Here is a 23,581-nt window from a genome sequence, read left to right as displayed (position 1 = left end):
TGTAATACACCACATTAACAAAATAAAAAATAAAAATCATATGATTATCTCAATAGATACAGAGAAAGCCTTCGACAAAATTCAACATCCATTTATGATAAAAACCCTCCAGAAAGTGGGAATAGAAGGGACATATCTCAACATAATAAAAGCTATATATGACAAACCCACAGCAAACATTATCCTCAACGGTGAAAAACTGAAAGCATTTCCCCTAAAGTCAGGAACAAGACAAGGGTGCCCACTCTCACCACTACTATTCAACATAGTTCTAGAAGTTTTGGCCACAGCAATCAGAGCAGAAAAAGACATAAAAGGAATCCAAACTGGAAAAGAAGAAGTAAAACTTTCACTGTTCGCTGATGACATGATCCTCTACACAGAAAACCCTAAAGACTCTACCAGAAAACTACTAGAGCTAATCAATGAATACAGTAAAGTTGCAGGATATAAAATCAACACACAGAAATCCCTTGCATTCCTATACACTAATAATGAGAAAATAGAAAGAGAAATTAAGGAAACTATTCCATTCACTGTTGCAACAAAAAGAATTAAATACTTAGGAATATATCTACCTAAGGAAACAAAAGACTTGTCACAGAATACTATAAAACACTACTGAAAGTAATCAAAGAGGACATTAATAGATGGAGAAATATACCGTGTTCGTGGATTGGAAGAGTAAATATTGTAAAAATGAGTATACTACCCAAGTAATTTATACATTCAATGCAATCCCTATCAAGCTACCAACGATATTTTTCACAGAACTAGAACAAATAATCTCACAATTTGTATGGAAATACAAAAAACCTCGAAGAGCCAAAGCAATCTTGAGGAAGAAGAATGGAACTGGGGGAATTAACCTGCCGGACTTCAGGCTCTACTACAAAGCCACAGTCATCAAGACAGTATGGTACTGGCATAAAGACAGAAACATAGATCAATGGAACACAATAGAAAGCCCAGAGATAAATCCACGCACCTATGGACACCTTATCTTTGACAAAGGAGGCAAGAATATGAAATGGAGAAAAGACAGTCTCTTTAACAAGTGGTGCTGGGAAACCTGGTCAGCCACGTGTAAAAGAATGAAACTAGAACACTTCCTAACACCATACACCAAAATAAACTCAAAATGGATTAGATAGCTAAATGTAAGACCAGAAACTATAAAACTCCTAGAGGAGAACATAGGCAAAACACTCTCCGACATAAATCACAGCAGGATCCTCCAAGACCCACCTCCCAGAATATTGGAAATAAAAGCAAAAATAAACAAATGGGACCTAATTAAAATCAAAAGCTTCTGCACAGCAAAGGAAACTATAAGCAAGGTGGAAAGACAGCCTTCAGAATGGGAGAAAATAATAGCAAATGAAGCAAACTGATAAAGGATTAATCTCCACAATATACAAGCAGATCCTGCAACTCAATTCCAGAAAAATAAGTGACCCAATCAAAAAATGGGCCAAAGAACTAAACAGAAATTTCTCCAAAGAAGACATAAAGATGGCTAACAAACACATGAAAAAATGCTCAACATCCCTCATAATCAGAGAAATGCAAATCAAAACCACAATGAGATACCATTTCACACCAGTCAGAATGGCTGCTATCCAAAAGTCTACATGCAATAAGTGCTGGAGAGGATGTGGAGAGAAGGGAACCCTCTTACACTGTTGGTGGGAATGCAAACGAGTACAGCCACTATGGAGAACAGTATAGAGATTCCTCAAAAAACTGGAAATAGAACTGCCATATGATCCGCAATCGCACTCCTGGGCATACACACCGAGGAAACCAGAATTGAAAGAGACACATCTACTCCAATGTTCATTGCAGCACTCTTTATAATAGCCAGAACATGGAAGCAACCTAGATGTCCATCTGCAGACGAATGGATAAGAAAGCTTTGGTACATATACACAATGGAGTATTACTCAGCCATTAAAAAGAATGCATTCGAACCAGTTTCTTATGAGGTGGATGAAACTAGAGCCTATTATACAGAGTGAAGTAAGCCGGAAAGAAAAATACCAATACAATATACTAACGCATATATACGGAATTTAGAAAGATGCAAATGATAACCCTGTATACGAGACAGCAAAAAAGACACCGATGTATAAAACAGTCTTTGGGCCTCTGTGGGAGAGGGTGAGGGTGGCATGGTTTGGGAGAATGGCATTGAAACATGTGTATGTGAAACACATGTAACAATGGCATTGAAACATATGTGTATGTCAAACATATGTGAAACGAATCGCCACTTCAGGGTCAATGCATGTTACGGGATGCTCGGGGCTGGTATGCGGGTATGACCCAAGGGAGGATAAGGGGAGGAGGGAGGTGGGAGCGGGTTTGGCAGATCAAACTCATGTACCCCCAAGGTGGATTCATGTCAATGTATGGCAAAACCAACCAATATAATATTGTAAAATAATTAGCCTCCAATAAAAATTTAAAAAATAAGAATTTAAAAGTATAAATAAAATGAAAATTTCTATAGCTCAACAAAAAAAAAGGAGAAACTGCTTTTATAGAAAAATTCCAATCCATAAATGAAGAACGATGAATGATGATAGAAAATCACCACTAGAACACCACAGTGACAACGGTACAGGCATATCTACCAATGGATGCTAAGACTAGTGGGTGGAAGTTTAATGAGAAACAGGGTATTTGCATAGTATCAAAGTTCAGTTCAGTTCAGTCGCTCAGTCGTGTCCGACTCTCCGCGACCCCATGAATCACAGCACGCCAGGCCTCCCTGTCCATCACCAACTCCCGGAGTACACTCAAACTCATGTCCACAGAGTCGGTGATGCCATCCAGCCATCTCATTCTCGGTCGTCCCCTTCTCCTCCCGCCCCCAACCTTTCCTAGCATCAGACTCTTTTCCAGTGAGTCAACTCGTCACATGAGGTGGCCAAAGTATTGCAGTTTCAGCTTTAGCATCAGTCCTTCCAATGAACACCCAGGATTGATCTCCTTTAGAATAGACTTGTTGGATCTCCTTGAAGTCCAAGGGATTCTCAAGAGTCTTCTCCAACACCACAGTTCAAAAGCATCAATTCTTCAGCGATCAGCTTTCTTCACAGTACAACTCTCACATCCATACATGACCACGGGAAAAACCATAGCTTTGACTAGACGGACCTTGGTTGGCAAAGTAATGTCTCTGCTTTTTAATATACTATCAAGGTTGGTCATAACTTTCCTTCCAAGGAGCAAGCGTCTTTTAATTTCGTGGCTGCAATCAGCATCTGCAGTGATTTTGGAGCCCCAAAAAATAAAGTCTGACACTGTTTCCACTGTTTTTCCATCTATTTCCCATGAAGTGATGGGACCAGATGCAATGATCTTTGTTTTCTGAATGTTGAGCTTCAAGCCAACCTTTTCACTCTCCTCTTTCACTTTCATCAAGAGGCTTTTGAGTTCCTCTTCACTTTCTGCCATAAGGGTGGTGTCATCTGCATATCTGAGGTTATTGATATTTCTCCCAGCAATCTGATTCCAGCTTGTGCTTCTTCCAGCCCAGCGTTCCTCATGATGTACTCTGCATATAAGTTAAATAAGCAAGGTGACAATATACAGCCTTGACGCACTCCTTTTCCTATTTGGAAACAGTCTGTTGTTCCATGCACAGTTCTGACTATTGCTTCCTGACCTGCATACAGGTTTCTCAAGAGGAAGGTCAGGTGGTCTGGGATTCTCATCTCTTTCAGAATGTTCCACAGTTTATTGTGACCCACACAGTCAAAGGCTTTGGTATAGTCAATGAAGCAGAAATAGATGCTCTTCTGGAACTCTCTTGCTTTCTCCATGATCCAGCGGATGTTGGCAATTTGATCTCTGGTGCCTCTGCCTTTTCTAAAACCTGCTTGAACATCTGGGAGTTCACGGTTCACATACTGCTGAAGCCTGGCTTGGAGAATTTTGAGCATGACTTTACTAGCGTGTGAGATGAATGCAATTGTGCGGTAGTTTGAGCATTCTTTGGCATTGCCTTTGGGATTGGAATGAAGACTGACCTTTTCCAGTCCTGTGGCCACTGCTGAGTTTTCCAAATCTGCTGGCATATTGAGTGCAGCACTTTCACAGCATCATCTTTCAAGGTTTGAAATAGCTCAATTGGAATTCCATCACCTTCACTAGCTTTGTTCGTAGTGATGCTCTCTAAGGCCCACTTGACTTCACATTCCAAGATGTCTGGCTCTAGGTCAGTGATCACATTATCGTGACTATCTTGGTCGTGAAGATCTTTTTTGTACAGTTCTTCTGTGTATTCTTGCCACCTCTTCTTAATATCTTCTGCTTCTGTTAGGTCCATACCATTTCTGTCCTTTATCGAGCCCATCTTTGCATGAAATGTTCCCTTGGAATCTCTAATTTTCTTGAAGAGATCTCTTGTTTTTCCTATTCTGTTGTTTTCCTCTAATTCTTTGCATTGATCTCTGAGGAAGTCTTTCTTAGCTCTCCTTGCTATTCTTTGGAACTCTGCATTCAGATGCTTATATCTTTCCTTTCCTCCTTCGCTTTTCGCTTCTCTTCTTTTCACAGCTATTTGTTTCCAAGGCAAACCATTCAATATTACAGTAATCCAGGCCTATGCCCCAACCAGTAACGCTGAAGAAGCCGAAGTTGAACGGTTCTATGAAGACCTACAAGACCTTTTAGAACTAACACTCAAAAAAGATGTCCTTTTCATTATAGGGGACTGGAATGCAAAAGTAGGAAGTCAAGAAACACCTGGAGTAGCAGGCAAATTTGGCCTTGGAGCACGGAATGAAGCAGGGCAACGCTAATAAGAGTTTTGTCAAGAGAACGCACTGGTCATAGGAAACACCCTCTTCCAACAACACAAGAGAAGACTCTACACATGGACATCACCAGATCGTCAACACCAAAATCAGATTGATTATATTCTTTGCAGCCAAAGATGGAGAAGCTGTATACAGTTAGCAAAAACAAGACCAGGAGCTGACTGTGGCTCAGATCATGAACTGTTTATTGTCAAATTCAGACTGAAATTGAAGAAAGCAGGGAAAACCACTAGACCATTCAGATATAACCTAAATCTAATCCCTTACGATTATACAGTGGAAGTGAGAAATAGATTTAAGGGACTAGATCTGATAGAGTGCCTGATGAACTCTGGATGGAGGTTCGTGACATTGTACAGGAGACAGGGACCAAGACCATCCCCATGGAAAAGTATCAAAGTACCTCCCCCCAAACATTTATTAATTACAGGAGGAAAATAATAAAAGAATGAAGAAACCCTGCAGATACCACAAGCAGTTGAGATTAACATCACTAGTAATAAGACATATGCCTTTAAATCTGATACACAGAGAAAGGCACATTCCTCCTGTGGTATTCTTGTTAAATGCATAAGCTTCACTTAATGATGAGAAAATATCAGACAAAATCAAATCAAGGGACATTTTACAAAGTAACTGGCCAGTTCTTCTCAAATGTCAAGGTCATGCGAGGCAAAGCAAGATTCAGGAACAGTCAGTCTGGAGAAGAAGAAGACATGACAATAAATGCAAGGTGGGATTCTGGAATAGATCCTAGAACAGGAAAGGACACTAGTGGGAAAACTGGTAAAATCCAAACAGCTTACAGTTTATAGTAATGCACCACTTTTCATTTTACGTTTGATAATTTTAGTATGGTTACACAAGATGTTAACATTAGGGAAAATTGAGTGAAAAGCGTATGGGAACACTTGGTACTATTTTTCTTTTCTGTAAGTCTAAAATTATTTCAAGGGCTTCCCTGATAGCTCAATGGTTAAAGAGTCTGCCCGCCAATGCAGGAGACACGGGTTCAATCCCTGATCAGGGAAGGTCTCACTCGCCGCGCAGCAACTAAGCCACAACCACTGAGCCTGTGAATTGCAAGTACTGAGCCCGTGTGCTGCAACTACCAAAGCCCATCCGTCCTAGAGCCCATGCTCCTCAACAAGAGAAAGCACCACAGTGAGAAGCCTGTGCACGGCAAGAGGAGAGAGCAACTCCTACTCACCGCAACTAGAGAAAAGCCTTCGCAGCAACAACAACACAGCGTAGCCAAGAATAAATAAAAAAATTTTTTTTAATTTCAAAAAATAAAATTACTTAAAAATAACAAGTTAAAAAATTGTACCCAAAGACTCCACATCTCTTTATGAATTAAATTCCAAGTTCCATGTAATCCAGTCCCCAGGTATCACTCTGACCTTGGCTTCCATAGTTTTCCCATTCTTGTTTGATCTGCATGGGCTTCTGTCAACCATAAAGAGAAACAGCACGGGACCACTTCAGGGCCTATACTCACTACTCCTTTGCCCGAAACATTCTTTCCCAACTTACCTGCCGGCTGTCTCTGCTCGACTATCACATTACCAGAGAGGTCATCCTTAACTTTCCTACGTAAAATATCCTCTCCCCCCATCACGCTCTATCGCCCTTATTTTTTCTTCACAGCAGGTATCACCATCTGGCATATAATATTTATTTATCATCAGGCTCCACCAGTATATTGTTAGCTCTATGAGACTAGAGACTCTGTACATTTTGTTCAATGCTGTACCTCCAGTATCTGGAACAGCAACTGTTATATACGAGGTGCTCAATAATGATGAATGAGCAACTATTCTCAAAGCATCAAGCCCTCCAATAGCTTTACTTATTCTCACCTCACCCTAAACTTTCAGATGCTACTCTCTTTTTTCTAGTCTCAGGGTACCCTGTGCGGAGCTATTTACCTGAAAGTCTCTTTCACTGAAAAAAGGCACCATAGCAGTTGACTCTGTTTTAGATTTTTATGACAAGTTAAAAAAAAACAAAAAAAAAAACCAAGATAAAAGGGAAATATTCCATTATGAAGAAGAATCAAATAATGCCTCATAAAATGGAAATGGAATACTAGTCATTTCAAAGAACTATCCATTATTTTGGAGTTAAAATAATTGGTAAAAATATTTATCATGTTCAAAATAATTTTAGTTATTAATGAGAATATCATGAAGTCAATGTCTTTAAACATCTCTCATGGAAAAGCAGTAACTGAACTAAATTTAAAGAAAAATTTTCAAAGTTTTCATTCCCACTGCCTTAAAAGTATAATTCATCTAAGAAATATCTGATTTTTATATCAAATGTCAATAGCTACTTCAATTTTTTTTATATAACAGGTTATTAGTAGAACACTTCAGAATTCTGCAAGAATAATGTGAACATGATAATAATAATTCCTAGGTCAGCAGTTCTCAAACTTCAGTCTGTATCGGTGTCACCTACAGGACTTGTGAAAACACAGGTTTGGGGGCTCCATCACTCAGTAAGGCTCGGGCAGGGCCTGAAAATTTACACTTTGAACAAGTCTTTAGTGATGCCTGTGTTGCTGCTTTGGAGACTGCACACTGAGACTACTTACTGATCGAGGCAAAATTTCCGTGCTCTCTTCAGTGATATTTTAACTAAAAAGATACAAAAAAACCTACATGACACATTGCTGCTTTAGTACTTAACAAATTGAGAATAACCAGGCTCCTAATGCACCTCAAAGGGCCTGCCCTGGTCACATAAGCTTATTTGATAAGCTGTAATCTTAGCCTAATCACTGACTCGATGGAGGTGAGTTTGAGTGAACTCTGGGAGTTGGTGATGGACAGGGAGGCCTGGCGTGCTGCGATTCATGGGGTCGCAAAGAGTCGGTCACGACTGAGTGACTGAACTGAACTGAATCTTAGCCTGGGAAATTGAGTGCTTCAGGTGGGTCTCTGTTGACACTGTTAATGGATTATGGGAACGTTTCTCTTCAGTAGCCTGAAAGAACAAGTCCAACCACTCATCACTTCTGATTTATTTACCTGGTATATTTACCCATGGAGCCTGTCAAATGCCAAATATACTGCATTAACTAGACTGTCCATAAATTACAATGGGTATCAACAGAGCGCAAGACTGAGGTCAAAGTATTTAACAGTGGTCAAAAAATGAAAAGTATTAACAGCTGTTTTCATGGCATAAAAGATAAATACAGAAATTAAATAGCAATTTGGCTCAAATAAGCAAAAAAACCCACCAAAAAAGAAGGATCATGTGGAAATTCAGTACAGAATTATCCCTACTACACAACTTTTACAGAATAAAATAAGTAATTACAATGCATATGCATTCAAGCATTAGAAGTGCTGAAAAACAACAGCTGAAATGCTCAAAGTGGCGCAGTTGATTCAGCAGAGGCATGTTGTTCAAGTGGCTTACACATAAGCATTCTAAAACAAAGTCAAATCCAGCACTTACATAAATTTTGTTAAAGACTTCAAAAGATATAACTTAGTAGAAAATATGTATTTTTAAATTGTAGCTACATTCATAATTTCAATGCTTGATCTTGAGCTGGCTACACCTGAGGCTGATGAAAAATGCAATAAATATAATTCTTGGATACAAAAGTATAATTTAATGTCTCGTCAAGTTAATAACACAGTGAGGCTGGTTTTAATTGATGCCATTTCCTTAACAGCACTCAGGATGTTGAGAATGAAAAATAACTCATTGTGATTATCGTGAAGATGGGACCCCTATCATTCTTTGTGTAAATACTCATCCTTTCTGTTTGTAAATATACAAAGATTTGAGTTTTCAGGAATACCGCACGCTTTTTAGTTCTTTGTGGATGCTTAGGAAAATTTATGAGTTACTGAAATAAAGGTTTTTAAATCCTTATGTAAAGCAAGCTTCAGAAAAACAAAAAATTACCTAAACATAACAATTTCTTCTATATTTATATCTTCAGAATTTATCTATGAAAACATTTCTGAGACCTACTTAATTGCACATGAATACTTTAGTTTGTTCACACAATCAAGGTACAATCCAGAAGTTTAACAGTAGATATATGATGATATATTCCACTGGCCAATCAGTAAATTCTCACTGCAATGTGCGGCAATGTTAGGATTCTTCTGCTCTCAAAGATAGAGCCCATACTCTGTCACAGAAGAAAATTTAGACTGTATTCCAACAAAGAAAAATGAATCTGAGGAAAACTCTAATGGCTGAAAACTACTAGGAGGTTAAATATTTCATTGGAAATATACATTGCTTTGATAATGCCTTCTTAGTTTAATGCCAGCGGCAAATTACCAAAAGGAAAAAAAAAAGAATAATGGATTGATAATGATGTTAACCAAACAGTAGGTGGTTAACAAATTATTTCAATGGTCACTAAATAAGAGATGACTCAAAAAATGGTGTATAATAACTGACTTAACATAAAGAAATGAATCTTGCATTAAAATATATACAACAATATTTGTCAAACTTGATACATCTAATAGTCACTGCTGCTGCAGAAACAGAATGATTTCTTGAAGAAAAAAAGTGGCATCAATGGAGCCCAGACATCAGCAGAAACAAGAGATCAAACATATTCTTTCAACTTCTCACCTTTTGTTTGAAATGCACATGGATTTAGAACACACTGCATAAAGATATCAGTGAAAAATGTTAATAATACTGGCCCTGCAGCTGATGACAATGAGGGTCTCATTTGATTAACAAGAGAGCTATGACTCTACAGGTAAATTAAATATTTAAAAAATAAGTGAAATTTCTTAATTTTAAAACAGCAAATAATTTTAAAAATTCTGCATGGGGTACTTAAGAGACACTTATACAGGGTGTAAACATTTTATAGATAGAAGAAACTGCAAGTTAAGGCATAAATACAATGGTATATATGCTTAAAAGTTCTATGAAAATAATACTTTAAGATAGAAACTGCCCCTCATTCTCATTACCTACAAAGGTAGTAAAGTGAGGTATTCTAACCATATTTGTGAAAAGAATGCAAAAATCATGAAGGAGTTGTGGGCTTGATTTGTTGTATTTAACAGTACTGTTATGACATGTGTGAGCGGATGGTTTAGAGATTCTTTTATACTATTCCTTCAAATAAATATATATATTATAATGGAATATTTCATACAGTGGTAAAGTTAAAACCTCTTTTGATGTCAAAAAGTTAATGTGTAGTAAGAGTCTAAAAAATCTGAAAATTGAAACACTAAATTTTAGAATTTTAAGATTCCATCAGAATATTAACCCCTACCATTTGAAAAGAAGCCTACTGATACCAGTATCAATTGTCAAAAAAACTACAAATTATTAAAGGGGAACCAAACTAGATTCCTGTGAGACAGAGGAGAGAAAACATTTAGGTGTAGTTCCTGAGCTTAAAAGAAAACCTACTTCAAACTCAGTGTATATTAGCAATATAAGGAGCTTACCTGACTACTAGTTTCACTTATGGCTTCCAGGAGTTTTTCAACTGCTGCCTGTAGCCGAGAGCTGATATTCAGCATGAGTTCTTCATTCTCAGGGTCTATCTCAGGCCCAGTGAAGCCACTCCGCATGAGCCGCTGTGACAGCTCTGTGCCTTCCTCAGTTACTCTGGACCACACGCTACTGTCACTTCTTGGCATGTCACTTCCAGAATAAGAGGGTATGGATTCATCTATAATCAGAATTATTTTGAAGGTATAAATCAATCATAATGAATCATTTCAGTAAAAACAAAAATTACAAAATAAAATAAAATTAAAACTTGAAATCACTGGAATAAAAGTGTTATTAAGATAACACTGTAACAAAACAAAATAGGCAAATTCCGAATGTAGTATTATGTGATGACCTACCAGGTATAAGAATGGCAAGAATAATGCTATGCTAAAAGGGCTTTGCATAAATTAATACTTGAGAGTTAGTAGTTTTCCTTTGATAAAAAAATTTAAAATACCTTTCAATAGGTATTTACTACATGCCCACCGTGTAAGGTTTACTAAGTAATGGAAATATAAAAGTGGCAAGATGTGGTTCCTACCCTCAAGGGCATTACACACAAGTTTAACGAGAAAACAAATATTTAAACAACAACATAAAAGGAAAACACTGTGCAATGGGATATTCCAAGTGTATGGAAAGATGGAAGTACTTGATTATGTGTGGAGAAAACACTTTGATTTCTGAGCACTATCCTGGGCAGCATCACCTGCTTGGCTAGACAGTAAAAGGGACTAAGGCCTTTTGTAACTGGTTACTCCCAGGTGGCTCAGGGGGTAAAGAATCTACCTGCAATGCAGGAGACACAGGAGACATGGGTTCAGGAAGACCCCCTGGAGGAGGGTAATGCAACCCCCTCCAGTATTCACGCCTGGAGAATCCCATGGGCAGAGGAAGCTGGAGGGTTATGGGTCCATAGGGTTGCAAAGATTTGGACATGACTGAAGCAACTGCGCATGCAGCACGCATACCAGGAAGAGGTTAGGCTAATAAACAGTTCTAATTTAAACTGTGGCCTTATGTTCCCACACTAGTCTTTTTACTTATGTAAAGAAAACTGAGTTTACATGGGCAGAGATAAGGCTTTGGAAGTGTTTTCTCTAAAATGAAATAAAAGGATAGGTTATTTATCACTTCCATGGAATCCTGTACTCATCTGTGGCAGCTTGCTACAATCGAACAATGAAATTCCCTGAAGAGGAACTATCTATTCTTTTATTAACGTGTAGCACATATTTATCAGTCACTGTGTAAAGTTAACAAATTAAAAGCAGAAGAAATTTTAATTTCCAAGGTACTTGGAGTAAATATTCAGTTTGATACAATCACCCAGGAGAATAAGAGCTATTCTTTAAAATGTTTTGCTAAAGTAGCTGGTGCCATATGGAAGTCTCTCAACCTCATGCAGTAAAAATATCAGATGCAGTTTCAAATACGAGATCTGAAATCAGCATAATTCAACATTCCCCAAGTACTTCCTCTGTATAAGTCACTGGCTGAAGAATCCAAAACTATTGCAGAAAATGACTTAAAACGTATGCTATTATGTAGTGGTGGTGGTTGAGTCACTAAGTCATATCTGACTCGTGCTATTACATGTGTTGTGTGCTTAGTCGCTCAGCAAAAGTTGACAAATTTACTTTTAACTTCATGGCTACAGTCACCATCTGCAGTGATTTTGGAGCCCAAGAAAATAAAGTCTGTCACTGTTTCCCCATCTATTTGCCATGAAAGGATGGGACCAGATGCCATGATCTTCATCTCTTGAACGATGAATTTTAAGCCAGCTTTTCACTCTCCTCTTTCACTTTCATCAAGAGGCTCTTTAGAACCTTTTTGGTTTCTGCCATAAGGGTGGTGTCATCTGCATATCTGAGGTTACTGGTATTTCTCCCAGCAATCTTGATTCCAGCTTGTGCTTCATCCAGTCCAGCAGTTTACATGATGTACTCTGCATGTAAGTTAAATAAGCAGGGAGGGTGACAATACACAGCCTTGACAAACTCCTTTCCCAATTTGGAACCAGTCCATTGTTCCATGTCTGGTTCTACCTGTTGCTTCTTGACCTGCATACACATTTCTCATGAGGCAGGTAAGGTGGTCTGGTATTCCCATCTCTTGGAAGAATTATCCACAGTTTGTTGTGATCCACAGTCAAAGGCTTTGGTGTAGTCAATAACACAGCAGTAGATGTTTTTCTGGAACTCTCTTGCCTTTTCTATGATCCAACGGATGTTGGCAATTGGATCTCTGGTTCCTCTGCTTTCTCTAAATCGAGCTTGAACCAGTTCTTGGTTCATGTACTGTTGAAGCCTCACTTGGAGCATTTTGAGCATTACACTGCTAGAATGTGAGATGAGTGCAACTGTATGGTAGTTTGAACATATTTTGGCATTGCCTTTCTTTGGGATTGGAGTGAAAACTGATCTTTTTATTCCTGTGGCCACTGCTGGGTTTTCCAAATTTGCTGGCACACTGAGTGCAACACTTCAACAGCATTTAAAGGAGGAAGTCAAGAGATACCTGGAGTAACAGTTTCACCTTGGAGTGCAAAAGGAAGCAGGGCAAAGGCTAACAGAGGTTTGCCAATAGAACAAACTGGTCATAGCAAACACCCTCTTCCAACAACACAAGACTCTACACATGGACATCACCAGATGGTCAATAATGAAATACTAATAATAGTACAGCCGAGATGGAGAAGCTCTACACAGTCAGCAAAAACAAGACCGGGAACTGACTGTGGCTCAGATCATGAACTCCTTATTGCAAAATTGGTACTTAAATAGAAGAAAGTAGGGAAAATCACTAGACCATTCAAGTATGACCTAAATCAAATCCCTTACGACTATACAGTTGAAGAGACAAAAAGATTCAAGGAATTAGATCTGATAGAGTAGCTGAAGAACTATGGACAGAGATTCATGACACTGCACAAGAGGTGGTGATCAAATAAAAACTGAATGTATTGATAATACGGACTGCTGCTGCTGCTAAGTCACGTCAGTCGTATCCGACTCTGTGCAACCCCACGGACGGCAGCCCACCAGGCTCCCCCGTCCCTGGGATTCTCCAGGCAAGAACACTGGAGTGGGTTGCCATTTCCTTCGCCAATGCATGAAAGTGAAAAGTGAAAGTAGGGGCTAACAGTTTATAAATACTCAAAGAGTTCAAAATGACCTTAGAATTCAAAATGAGTTCAGATACTGTACAATGTATATTACAAAGTCAGTAAATAAAATTAACGTAGCCTAAAAAAATGAATGATATTTTTGATGAAGCAAGAAATATTAATAGCTTACAATTGGTGCTAACACTAAAAATACATATCTCATATCTTTAGCTGGGGAATTAAATGCATTCTAGGGACATTTCCTTTCAATGGATCCAGAGACTTTAACAAATCTGAGGTGAGGTGATGGTCTGACACGATGATGAGTCGAGGCCTTGTGGAGTCACAGAACGTGGAGAAGCAAGAATGCGGTAGGAGAGAGCGCTGAGAAAAGGCAGCTGGAAGGAGGCTGGATCCAAGCTGTGAATGGCTTCGAGTTTTAAGAAACTGGGGGCTTTGTTATACATAATGGGGAAGTAAATAATTTTTTGAGTAGGAGTATCAATTCATTGAACCAGGAAGCAAACTGGATCAATGCAGAAGCACGGGTTAGAAAACAAGAATCTGGTTAGAGAGCTATTTCAATTGTCCAGATGAGAAATGATAAAGATGGACAAGGGCTGGTTACGGGCTGGAAAAAACGGAATGTGTAAGACAAGGAAGAAAGAAACCAGTAAAAGATGACTGGGTTTTTCCAGCTTAGATGACTCTCAGGTGACAGCAGAGTCTTTAAGAGAAACACTAAAAAACTAGGAGAAAGTGTGTATAGTAAGCACGAGAAATGATTAGCCTGAAGTGCTAATGCGCAACATCGAGGAGAGACGTTCCCTTTTGGCAGTTAGGGGCTCATTTGTAGAAAGGTGCCATGATCTCAGTTTTAAGCCACCTTTTTCACTCTCCTCTTTCACTTTCATCAAGAGGCTCTTTAGTTACTCTTCACTTTCTGCCATAAGGGTGGTGTCATCTGCAGATCTGAGGTTATTGATATTTCTCCCGGCAGTCTTGATTCCAGCTTGTGCTTCTTCCAGCCCAGCGTTCCTCATGATGTACTCTGCATATAAGTTAAATATGCAAGGTGACAAGATACAGCCTTGACGCACTCCTTTTCCTATTTGGAACCAGTCTGTTGTTCCATGTCCAGTTCTAACTGTTGCTTCCTGACCTGCATACAGGTTTCTCTATAGAGGCAGGTCAGGTGGTCTGGGATTCCCATTTCTTTCAGAATGTTCCACAGTTTATTGTGATCCACACAGTCAAAGGCTTTGGCATAGTCACTGAAGCAGATGTTTTTCTGGAACTCTCTTGCTTTTTCCATGATCCAACAGATGTTGGCAATTTGATCTCTGGTTCCTCTGCCTTTTCTAAAACCGGTTTGAATATCTGGAATTTCACGGTTCACGTATTGCTGAAGCCTGGCTTGGAGAATTTTAAGCATTACTTTACTAGCGTGCGAGATGAGTGCAACTGTGAGTCTGAGCATTCTTTGGCACTGCATTTCTTTGGGATTGGAATGAAAACTGGCCTTTTCCAGTCCTGTGGCCACTGCTGAGTTTTCCAAATTCCCTGGCATATTGAGTGCAGCACTTTCAGAGCATCTTCTTTCAGGATTTGAAATAGCTCAACTGGAATTCCTCACCTCCACTAGCTTTGTTCATAGTGATGCTTCCTAAGGCCCACTTGGCCTCACTTTCTAGGATGTCTGGCTCTAGGTGAGTGATCACACCGCTGTGATTATCTTGGTCGTGAAGATCTTTTTTGTACAGTTCTTCTGTGTATTCTTGACCTCTTCTTAATATCTTCTGTTACGTCCCTACCATTTCTGTCCTTAACTGAGCCCATCCTTGCATGAAAATTTCCCTTGGTATCTCTAATTTTCTTGAAAAGATCTCTAGTCTTTCCCATTCTATTGTTTTCTTCTATTTCTTTGCACTGATCGCTGAGGAAGGCTTTCTTATCTCTCCTTGCTATTCTTTGGAACTCTGCATTCAAATAGGTACATCTATCCTCTTCTCCTTTGCCTTTCACTTCCCTTCTTTTCACAGCTATTTGTAAGGCCTCCTCAGACAGCCATTTTGCTTTTTTGCATTTTTCTTGGGGATGGTCTTGATTCCTGTCTCCTGTACAATGTCATGAACCTCCATCCATAGTTCATCAGGCACTCTGTCTGTCTATCAGATCTAGTCCCTTAAATCTATTCCTCACTTCCACTGTATAATCAAAAGGGATTTGATTTAGGTCATACCTGAATGGTCTAGTGGTTTTCCCTACTTTCTTCAATTTCAGTCTGAATTTGGCAATAAGGAGTTCATGATCTGAGCCACAGTCAGCTCCTGGTCTTGTTTTTGCTAACTGTATACAGCTTCTCCATCTTTGGCTGCAAAGAATATAATCAATCTGATTTCGGTGTTGACCATGTGGTGATGTCCATGTTAGTAGTGTCGTCTCTTGTGTTGCTGGAAGAGGGTGTTTGCTATGAGCAGTGTGTTCTTTTGGCAGAACTCTATTAGCCTTTGCCCTGCTTCATTCTGTACTCCAAGGCCAAATCTTCCTGTTACTCCAGGTGTTTCTTGACTTCCTACTTTTCCATCACTTCATGGCAAATAGATGGGGAAACAGTGGACACGGTGGCTGACTTTATTTTTCTGGGCTCCAAAATCACTGCAGATGGTGACTGCAGCCATGAAATTAAAAGACGATTGCTCCTTGGAAGGAAAGTTATGACCAACCTAGACAGCATATTAAAAAGCAGAGACATTACTTTGCCAACAAAGGTCTTCCTAGTCAAGGCTATGGTTTTTCCAGTGGTCATGTATGGATGTGAGAGTTGGACTATAAAGAAAGCTGAGCACTGAAGAATTGATGCTTTTGAACTGTGGTGTTGGAGAAGACTCTTGAGAGTCCCTTGGACTGCAAGGAGGTCCAACCAGTGCATCCTAAAGGAGATCAGTCCTGGGTGTTCATTGGAAGGACTGAGGTTGAAGCTGAAACTCCAATACTTCAGCCACCTGATGCGAAGAGCTGACTCATTTGAAAAGACTCTGACACTGCGAAGGATTGAGGTCAGGAGGAGAAGGGGACGACAGAGGATGAGATGGTTGGATGGCATCACCGACTCGATGGACATGGGTTTGGGTGGACTCCAGGAGTTGGTGATTGACAGGAGGCCTGGCGTGCTGCAGTTCATGGGGTCACAATGAGTCGGACACGACTGAGCGAGTGAACTGAACGAACTGTAGAAAGGTGAGAGGTGAATCTTGGAAGAAGACATGTTTACGCTAGAAGCAATATGTAGTGAGAGAAGGACAAACAGTTGGCATCTCTGTGTAGAATAAGACAACAAAAAATCTCTGTAAAAAAATTCAAGAAAGACAGGAGCAAGATGTTCCAGGAGACATGGAGAGAACATTTCAATAATCCTGTTTGTCTAGAAAGTCAAACAGGACAAGAACTAAGATGCTACTGGATTTGGCAATTGGAAGGTACTGTTATCCACAGAGAAAGCAGCTTTGATACCATAGAAACAGAAATCCAAGCTGTTAGAAGCAAGCATTGGTTTGATCTCTCATAGCGTTTGCTGAGCTTTGTCTTCAGGAGAGGGCAAAGTTGAGAAAAATCATTTTTTCTGTAATATTATGAAGATACCAGCAAGTTTTACAGTATAAAGAAGCAATCAGTTGTAAGGAAAAAAAACTGAGGATACTATATATAACATTGGAGCAACTCTCAAACACAAAATACAAAGCATATATTTAAAATGTGGCCTATAAAAAGCCACTGAATGTTAATTTTTTAATGGCTAATAAAAAATACATTAAAGTACCTAATAAAGATGAAGATGTGAACCAGCTTAATGTACTTTACTGAGGACATTTTGAAGATACAAACAAAGATAATCTCAATATGTTCCAATAAAGATACAAAACTTTGCTTACTCCAGTGAAATAAAGGAATGAGAACAATATCAAACTTGTATTTTAATAACTAGTCTTTGGAAGGAAAGATATAAATTGGCAGGGCAATTTCATTAAATGCCAGGAGAATTCTCAGAATGATCAATTTGATGAACAGAATCGAGATTTCAGATTGGCCAACCACTCAGACCTGTATCTGAAACACGGTAGATGATAAGTTATCCAAAAAGTCTTTAGTCATTTATTCTGTGGATTATACCATGTTCATTCTATAGAGATAGCAATCAGCTTCTCAGTTTAAGCAGGGCCTGTGATAGGATAGCAGAGTCCCCTGCCCTGGTCTGAAGATATCTAGAGCTCCAACTGGAAACCACTGGTTCTAGTCTGATTTTTGTACCTGACAGATGACTAAACTAACTGAAGCCTCAGGAGAGTAATAGACTTGCCCAAGGGGCCACAGTGAACTGGAAGAAGGACCTTCTCATTACTAATCCAGTATTCTTACTATAACATCGCACTGCTCCAAAAATAAAAAGCTGCAGCAAATAAGATTCAGTCCCTGATCTTCTAAGGGGGAGGTATAGGTATTTTACCACTGAACCATCACAGTGTAGGCCTACAGGACATTTTATTTCAATACCTCCTAAGGAAACTCATTTTTATGAACTAGTCTAATATTCACTCAAGTTCAAGCAATTCCACAATGGCTCAAAATTTCCCTTCACTTTCATAAACTACGTTGCTCTTATGAGGAAGCAAACATTAGCAAGTCAATATTTTTTTTTTAGAGCGTGAACAAGTACACACATGTTTAAAATCTAAACAAGTTTAGACTTGAGAACTGCAGAGATTACAAGTGCTACTACCCACAGCAAAAAGTCATATATAAAAATTGAAGAGCAAGAGTTGTTTTATGGAGAAGGAAATGGCAACCCGCTCCAGTATTCTTGCATGGAGAATTCCATGGTCAGAGGAACCCAGGAAGCTACAGTCCATGGACTTGCAAGAGTCAGACATGACTTAGCAACCAAACCACCACGACCAGTTGTCTTATAATTAGATTAAAACTGAACTTTTTGTTATATTAAATAAGATACAAAAGAACTATTTTAGAAGTTCATTTTAGTTTTTACAATAATACTCCCATTAAACATATGAAGAAACACCAGAAAAAATCTTACATATGGAACATGGTATCAGTATTTTAGACTGTATTTTCCTCAGTTTTAAATTATAAATTCTTTAAATTCAGTATTTCCTTCAAGATGTAAAGTGAATCTAAGTGCCCCAAAATGATACTAGTGATCTTTCTAATTTTACTAAGATTACCACATCATTGCCAATAACATAAAAACTGACTAAATGGAAATTATATATTCTAACTCCAGCAAAATTCTTATCTCTGCTTTAATAGTCTTTATACCATATTTCTTAACAGTGGGACTAATTTTTTCTCTTGTATCTTAGTATTATTCATTCAAAATCTGTTGATAATTAAATAATTAAATGTTCATTTTAAAAGGCTTAATCGATTCAAACATGTATAAAATGCTATTAAGTAAAACATTAAATACCATGATTTTATTTTGCCTTGAATAGAAATTTCCATGCCTTCTTCACTGGACTGAGAATTGTGAAGCAGAGAGCAAAAAAGAAAAAAAACTTTTCAATAAGTGTTTGTAAAAATGAAGATAAAACTACTTATACTGAAAAACTACTCTATCATTGGGTATCTTAATATAGTAGCTAGATATATTTAATTTATATTTAGAGATTTAGAGGACTATGCAAGAAAGTGACTTCCCTAGTGGCTCAGACAGTAAAAGCATCTGCCTGCAATGCAGGAGACCCGGGTTTAATCCCTGGGTCAGGAAGATCCCCCTGGAGAAGGCAATGGCAACCCACTCCAGTACTCTTGCCCGGAAAATCCCACGGATGACAGAGGAACCTGGTAGGCTACAGTCCATGGGGTCTGTAGCAAAGAGTTGGACACGACTGAGCGACTTCATATATATGCAGGAAAGTAGGCCAGTTGATCAGATGTCCTTTTAGGTCTGCTTTATCATAGAAAGGGAATGTAAACATAATCCTCTATACGTGAGTCAAATTACTAATCTTTCTTTTCTTAACTATGGGAGCACTGCTGTGGAAGTGAGTTTGCTATGTTTTAAGAAATATCATTTGCCGAACACCTCAGCAACCACTTCGAGAAATGTGTAGGAGAACTGCTAACACACAAAAAAAACTTCCTGTCATGTACCAAACATTCCTCAGTCTTTTGGATATGGTGGCGGTCTTACAGCAAAATGCCCCTTTCCCAGATGGTTAGGTGAAACTAGCTTATGAAATTATTGTTTTTCAAAAAGCATGATTTGATAAATACTTTTACAATGAGATCAAGAAAATTTTACCTAATTCTTCTCTATCATATGCAGAAAACAAACAGCCCTTGATTGAGAGCTTATCCAACAGTGAAATAAAAAAAAAAACATTTCTACAAAGTTTGAAAGAAAAATTTAAAGTTACAGTATCATTTCACCTCTGACTTCATGAAAAGTAGTTTTTAAAATTATCTTTGAATTCAACTTCAGTTTTTAAAACCAAGTTTAGTTAAAAGTCCAAATCAAGCTTTTCTCTGCATTAGAAACATTAAGTGGCCAACCTACAATTAAGTAAACTTTTTCTAAGTGGGATAATTTCTTATCATTTTTCCATGAAACTTAAAACAGAATGTTCTCAAAAACTGCATAACTGGCATTTTTATTTTCAGATGACTCGCCTCCAACTGGGGAAAAGTTCTTGGATATGGAATGGCAGTGAAGGAAGGCCTTGATCTTCTGGTCCAAGTGTCTGGACCCTATCTTTCCCCGTATGACAAAAACTGTCCCCTTTAGAGGGTGGTTTCAGGACATTGCTTATACCACATAAATACTGGTAAGAGTCTTAAGTGGTGATATGAAATTTTTCTTTTATTGGCAGCAAAATTAAACAGCCTTTGATTTATGTAGCACAATAATAACCCTGAGTATGTGTAATGACAACTCTAAGACACCCATCTGCAAATGCTAAACAATAATGCTGTTTTGAGACTAGCTCTAGTGTATTTGTGTTTGGAGGATTTTTATTGGAAAATAGTATTCTTTGCTCTATATTTTCAGCACTAGTAATGTGCCTGAACTCAGCAAGATTTATTGAAAATAATTATGATAGTTTGAACAGCACATAAAACTCACCTCCTGTCTGTTCCTCATGGACACAAGACTTTATTGGTGGCTCTGCTTCTGACCTCCGAATGAGGCTGGCAGCAGACTGGCCTTTACTAGATCTATCTAAAATGCCCAGGACGTGGCGGCCAATTGTTTCTTCAACAGCTGCGGTTGTCTTTACCACTTCTAAGAGGATCTTCAGAAGTCTGTTATTAGCTTTCTGGAGTGCATACCTGTACAGGTAAGGAAACATTCACTAAAATGTTCAATATTTTTAAAGCAAACACTTAAATCTACAAAAGAAAAATACACTATAAAACATCTGACTTAAAAAGTAAAACTTCATATGATCCTGTTAAAAATAATATGCAGTAGCACCAAAATGAAGTGCTTTTTGTATTTAAACTATAAAATTCGTTTTCCTCTGAAAAATTTTCATCGGTCAACTAATTTTTGAAAATGTGCAGCATTTTACTGACCTGAAAGAAATCAAATAACTAAAGTTTTAAGCTAGTAGCTTCTAAATTAGAAGAAAATTTTAGGGAGATGCAAAAGTTAAGTTTCAAAAAGTGTGCACAATACCTAATCATAAGTAAGTTATTGAGTTGGCAATACTATTCATGGTTACTCTTATACAGTTTAACCTTTAAAATATCTTTTCGCATGCTGAACAACATATTCTAAAATAAATTACAAAAATAGGCAGAGACCTGTTTTTATAAAGGTCTACAGTACAATCTCACTATCTGCCAACACCAGAGGGTTGAAAACCTCAGGCTGCTGGTTATTACATCTGCTCCAGAGACAGAAACTTCTCAAGTTACACATACCACACTCATTTCAGTGAGCAGAAGGAACCTATTTTCAACCAAATGGAATTAATAGTGCATCTCCCTCTCTTTTTTAACAAGCAATACATTATTATTTTAAAAAAGTAGAAAATGCTCCTACCCACCCACCAAAATATCTTAGTACTCAGAGATAATCATGGTTAACATATTAATGCCTAAGCATTCTAGGCATTTTCCCTCCTCTTTCTCGCTCATAAATATATATTCAAAATAAAAATGGGATTATCCTGGACAAAGTGTTTTTTTACAAGTTTTCTTTTGTCTTCAGCACAAACATCTTCATGTGTCAAGAAATATACTTCCATAAATGATGATTCAGAAGGTTATCTGATTAATCTTCTGAATAACTAAATTCTCTTGTCCTAATAGCTTAATTCAACAAAGGTACTATGGTGGCAAACTATATATTTAACACACAAAGACAAAATAAGAGACTTTCATGGGAAAAGGTCCTCTGACTTAAGACACTTTCTCTTCAACTGCACATTGTAGGAGATCACCAACAAACAGGTTAGAGGGTGTTTGATTTCACAGGCACATGACATGACTATTTTAAGACAAGGTAATAAATGGAGCAGTTTTCCTTCAGCATTTGTCAACTGAAAAAGACAGTTCTATTTTTACACTGAGATCAAGTTCTCTGGTTACATAAGGAAGCATATTAAAAGTAAAACTCTAAATAGTTAGTAGGAAGTAAGTAAAGGGTTTATTTAACTTTTTCTCAGGTTTTGTTTAAGGCTCAAACACCCCAGGACTAGGATAATTTGAAAATATTCCTACATAAGAGAAATAATTCAAAATAAAAGGATGGTAAAAAGAAATAGGAATACTCATTTATCAACACTCACTACAAAGATTCCTAAAAAATAAACACTGTATAATTTTTAAAATATACCAATTAGAGATAAATAATATAAAATAAACACTTTGTTTATTTTATATTGCCATGGTAACTCTAATTTTCATACACTGTCTTTCTTGTTTGAGTTCCATACTGACTGTGTTCCATACTGATGATCCAATGGGGAAGCCAAAATCTTAGGGGCCAAATTCCTCCATGCAAGCTGAGGAAGGAGGTTAGGAGGACACAGAGGGTTGACAATAACAGAAATTGGAAAAGGAGGAAATTAAGTTAGTAGGTATTAATTTTAATTTAAAATCAAAGAAATTCTTTTCATTTGAACAAAACAGATTTTAAAATATTGTGCCTAAAATCCTTACTATTAATGTGGGGTAACTATTCTCATTTTTACATGGATCTCTATGAAATCAAAGTAAGGGAAAGTTTTGTTAACATTGGATCATTAATTTATTCCACCATAAAGGTGGGATATAGATTAAAAAGTCTCATCTGTTATACAGTAAATACATCAAAGAAGTTAAATGTATACTATCATATTTAATCATTTAATTTTTTTTCTTGTCATGAACCAGGAGGTGGCTTATACTGAATGCATGTCTGAACAGTGAAGGAATAAACTGACATGTACAATTTTGTTTTTTAGGATAAAAAATGGCATGTGAGCAGAATAAAATTAATCAAGGAAGATTCAATAACCAAATAACCGCAGCCTTATCATTTACTGAGTTAAGTGCATGCTCAATAGCCAAAAAAATTATATACAAGAGACTTTTAAAAATGTGTCTATTTAATGTTAGGAAACTGATCATTCTTTACATATAGAGTACAATGTACTAATAAAATAGATGTATGAGATAACAATAAAGACAAAATCTGTAACACCAAAACAACTATTTTAATTCACTTTACATTGAAAAAAATACACATTCTGTATACCTTTCATTGGACACAATTTCAGGAGGCACCTCTTCAGGTTTTTTGTCCAAAACCTTTTCTTTAAAGGTCTGTTCTTCAACTTCTCCTTGGTTTTCATTTCCATTCTGTTTTTAAGTGTGCGTAAAGGTAGGGAGGACAAGACAGAAAGAAAACCTGTCATCTTGGAAACAGCATGTCATTCTTATATTGTTATTAGGAGAAAAAGAAACCTCTGCGTGCAAAACAGATACTATGTGAAATAATGTTTAACTATATTTTATCAGGAGATTAGCATTATCAAAAAAAGGCATGCTATAATGTGACAATAAAGCTTGTTTGGTTACTGGGCTCCTTGGTGAAACAACAGTCATTGCT

The 23,581-nt window shown here is 37.7% G+C and overlaps 1 protein-coding gene across 4 annotated transcripts in view; it reads right to left on the bottom strand.

Annotated features, from left to right (window-relative positions):
- Positions 1-23,581, bottom strand: part of AKAP9 (A-kinase anchoring protein 9) — a 176,186-nt gene that overhangs the window by 59,819 nt on the left and 92,786 nt on the right. For all 4 annotated transcript variants that reach the window (XM_055420403.2, XM_055420407.2, XM_055420415.2 and 1 more), the window contains exons 20-22: positions 23,228-23,331; positions 20,606-20,811; positions 10,298-10,524 (exon numbers count right to left, since the gene is read on the bottom strand). In XM_055420403.2, coding sequence (XP_055276378.2) covers positions 10,298-10,524; positions 20,606-20,811; positions 23,228-23,331 — 537 coding nt within the window. The remainder of the gene's footprint in view (positions 1-10,297; positions 10,525-20,605; positions 20,812-23,227; positions 23,332-23,581) is intronic.

The sequence above is a fragment of the Moschus berezovskii genome, chromosome 3 (genome assembly GCF_049115385.1).
Source record: "Moschus berezovskii isolate FMDL1 chromosome 3, NW_MosBer_1.0, whole genome shotgun sequence".
Taxonomy (NCBI): domain Eukaryota; kingdom Metazoa; phylum Chordata; class Mammalia; order Artiodactyla; family Moschidae; genus Moschus; species Moschus berezovskii.
The sequence above is the reverse complement of the archived record's forward strand: the minus strand, read 5'-3'. Positions and strand labels throughout refer to the sequence as shown.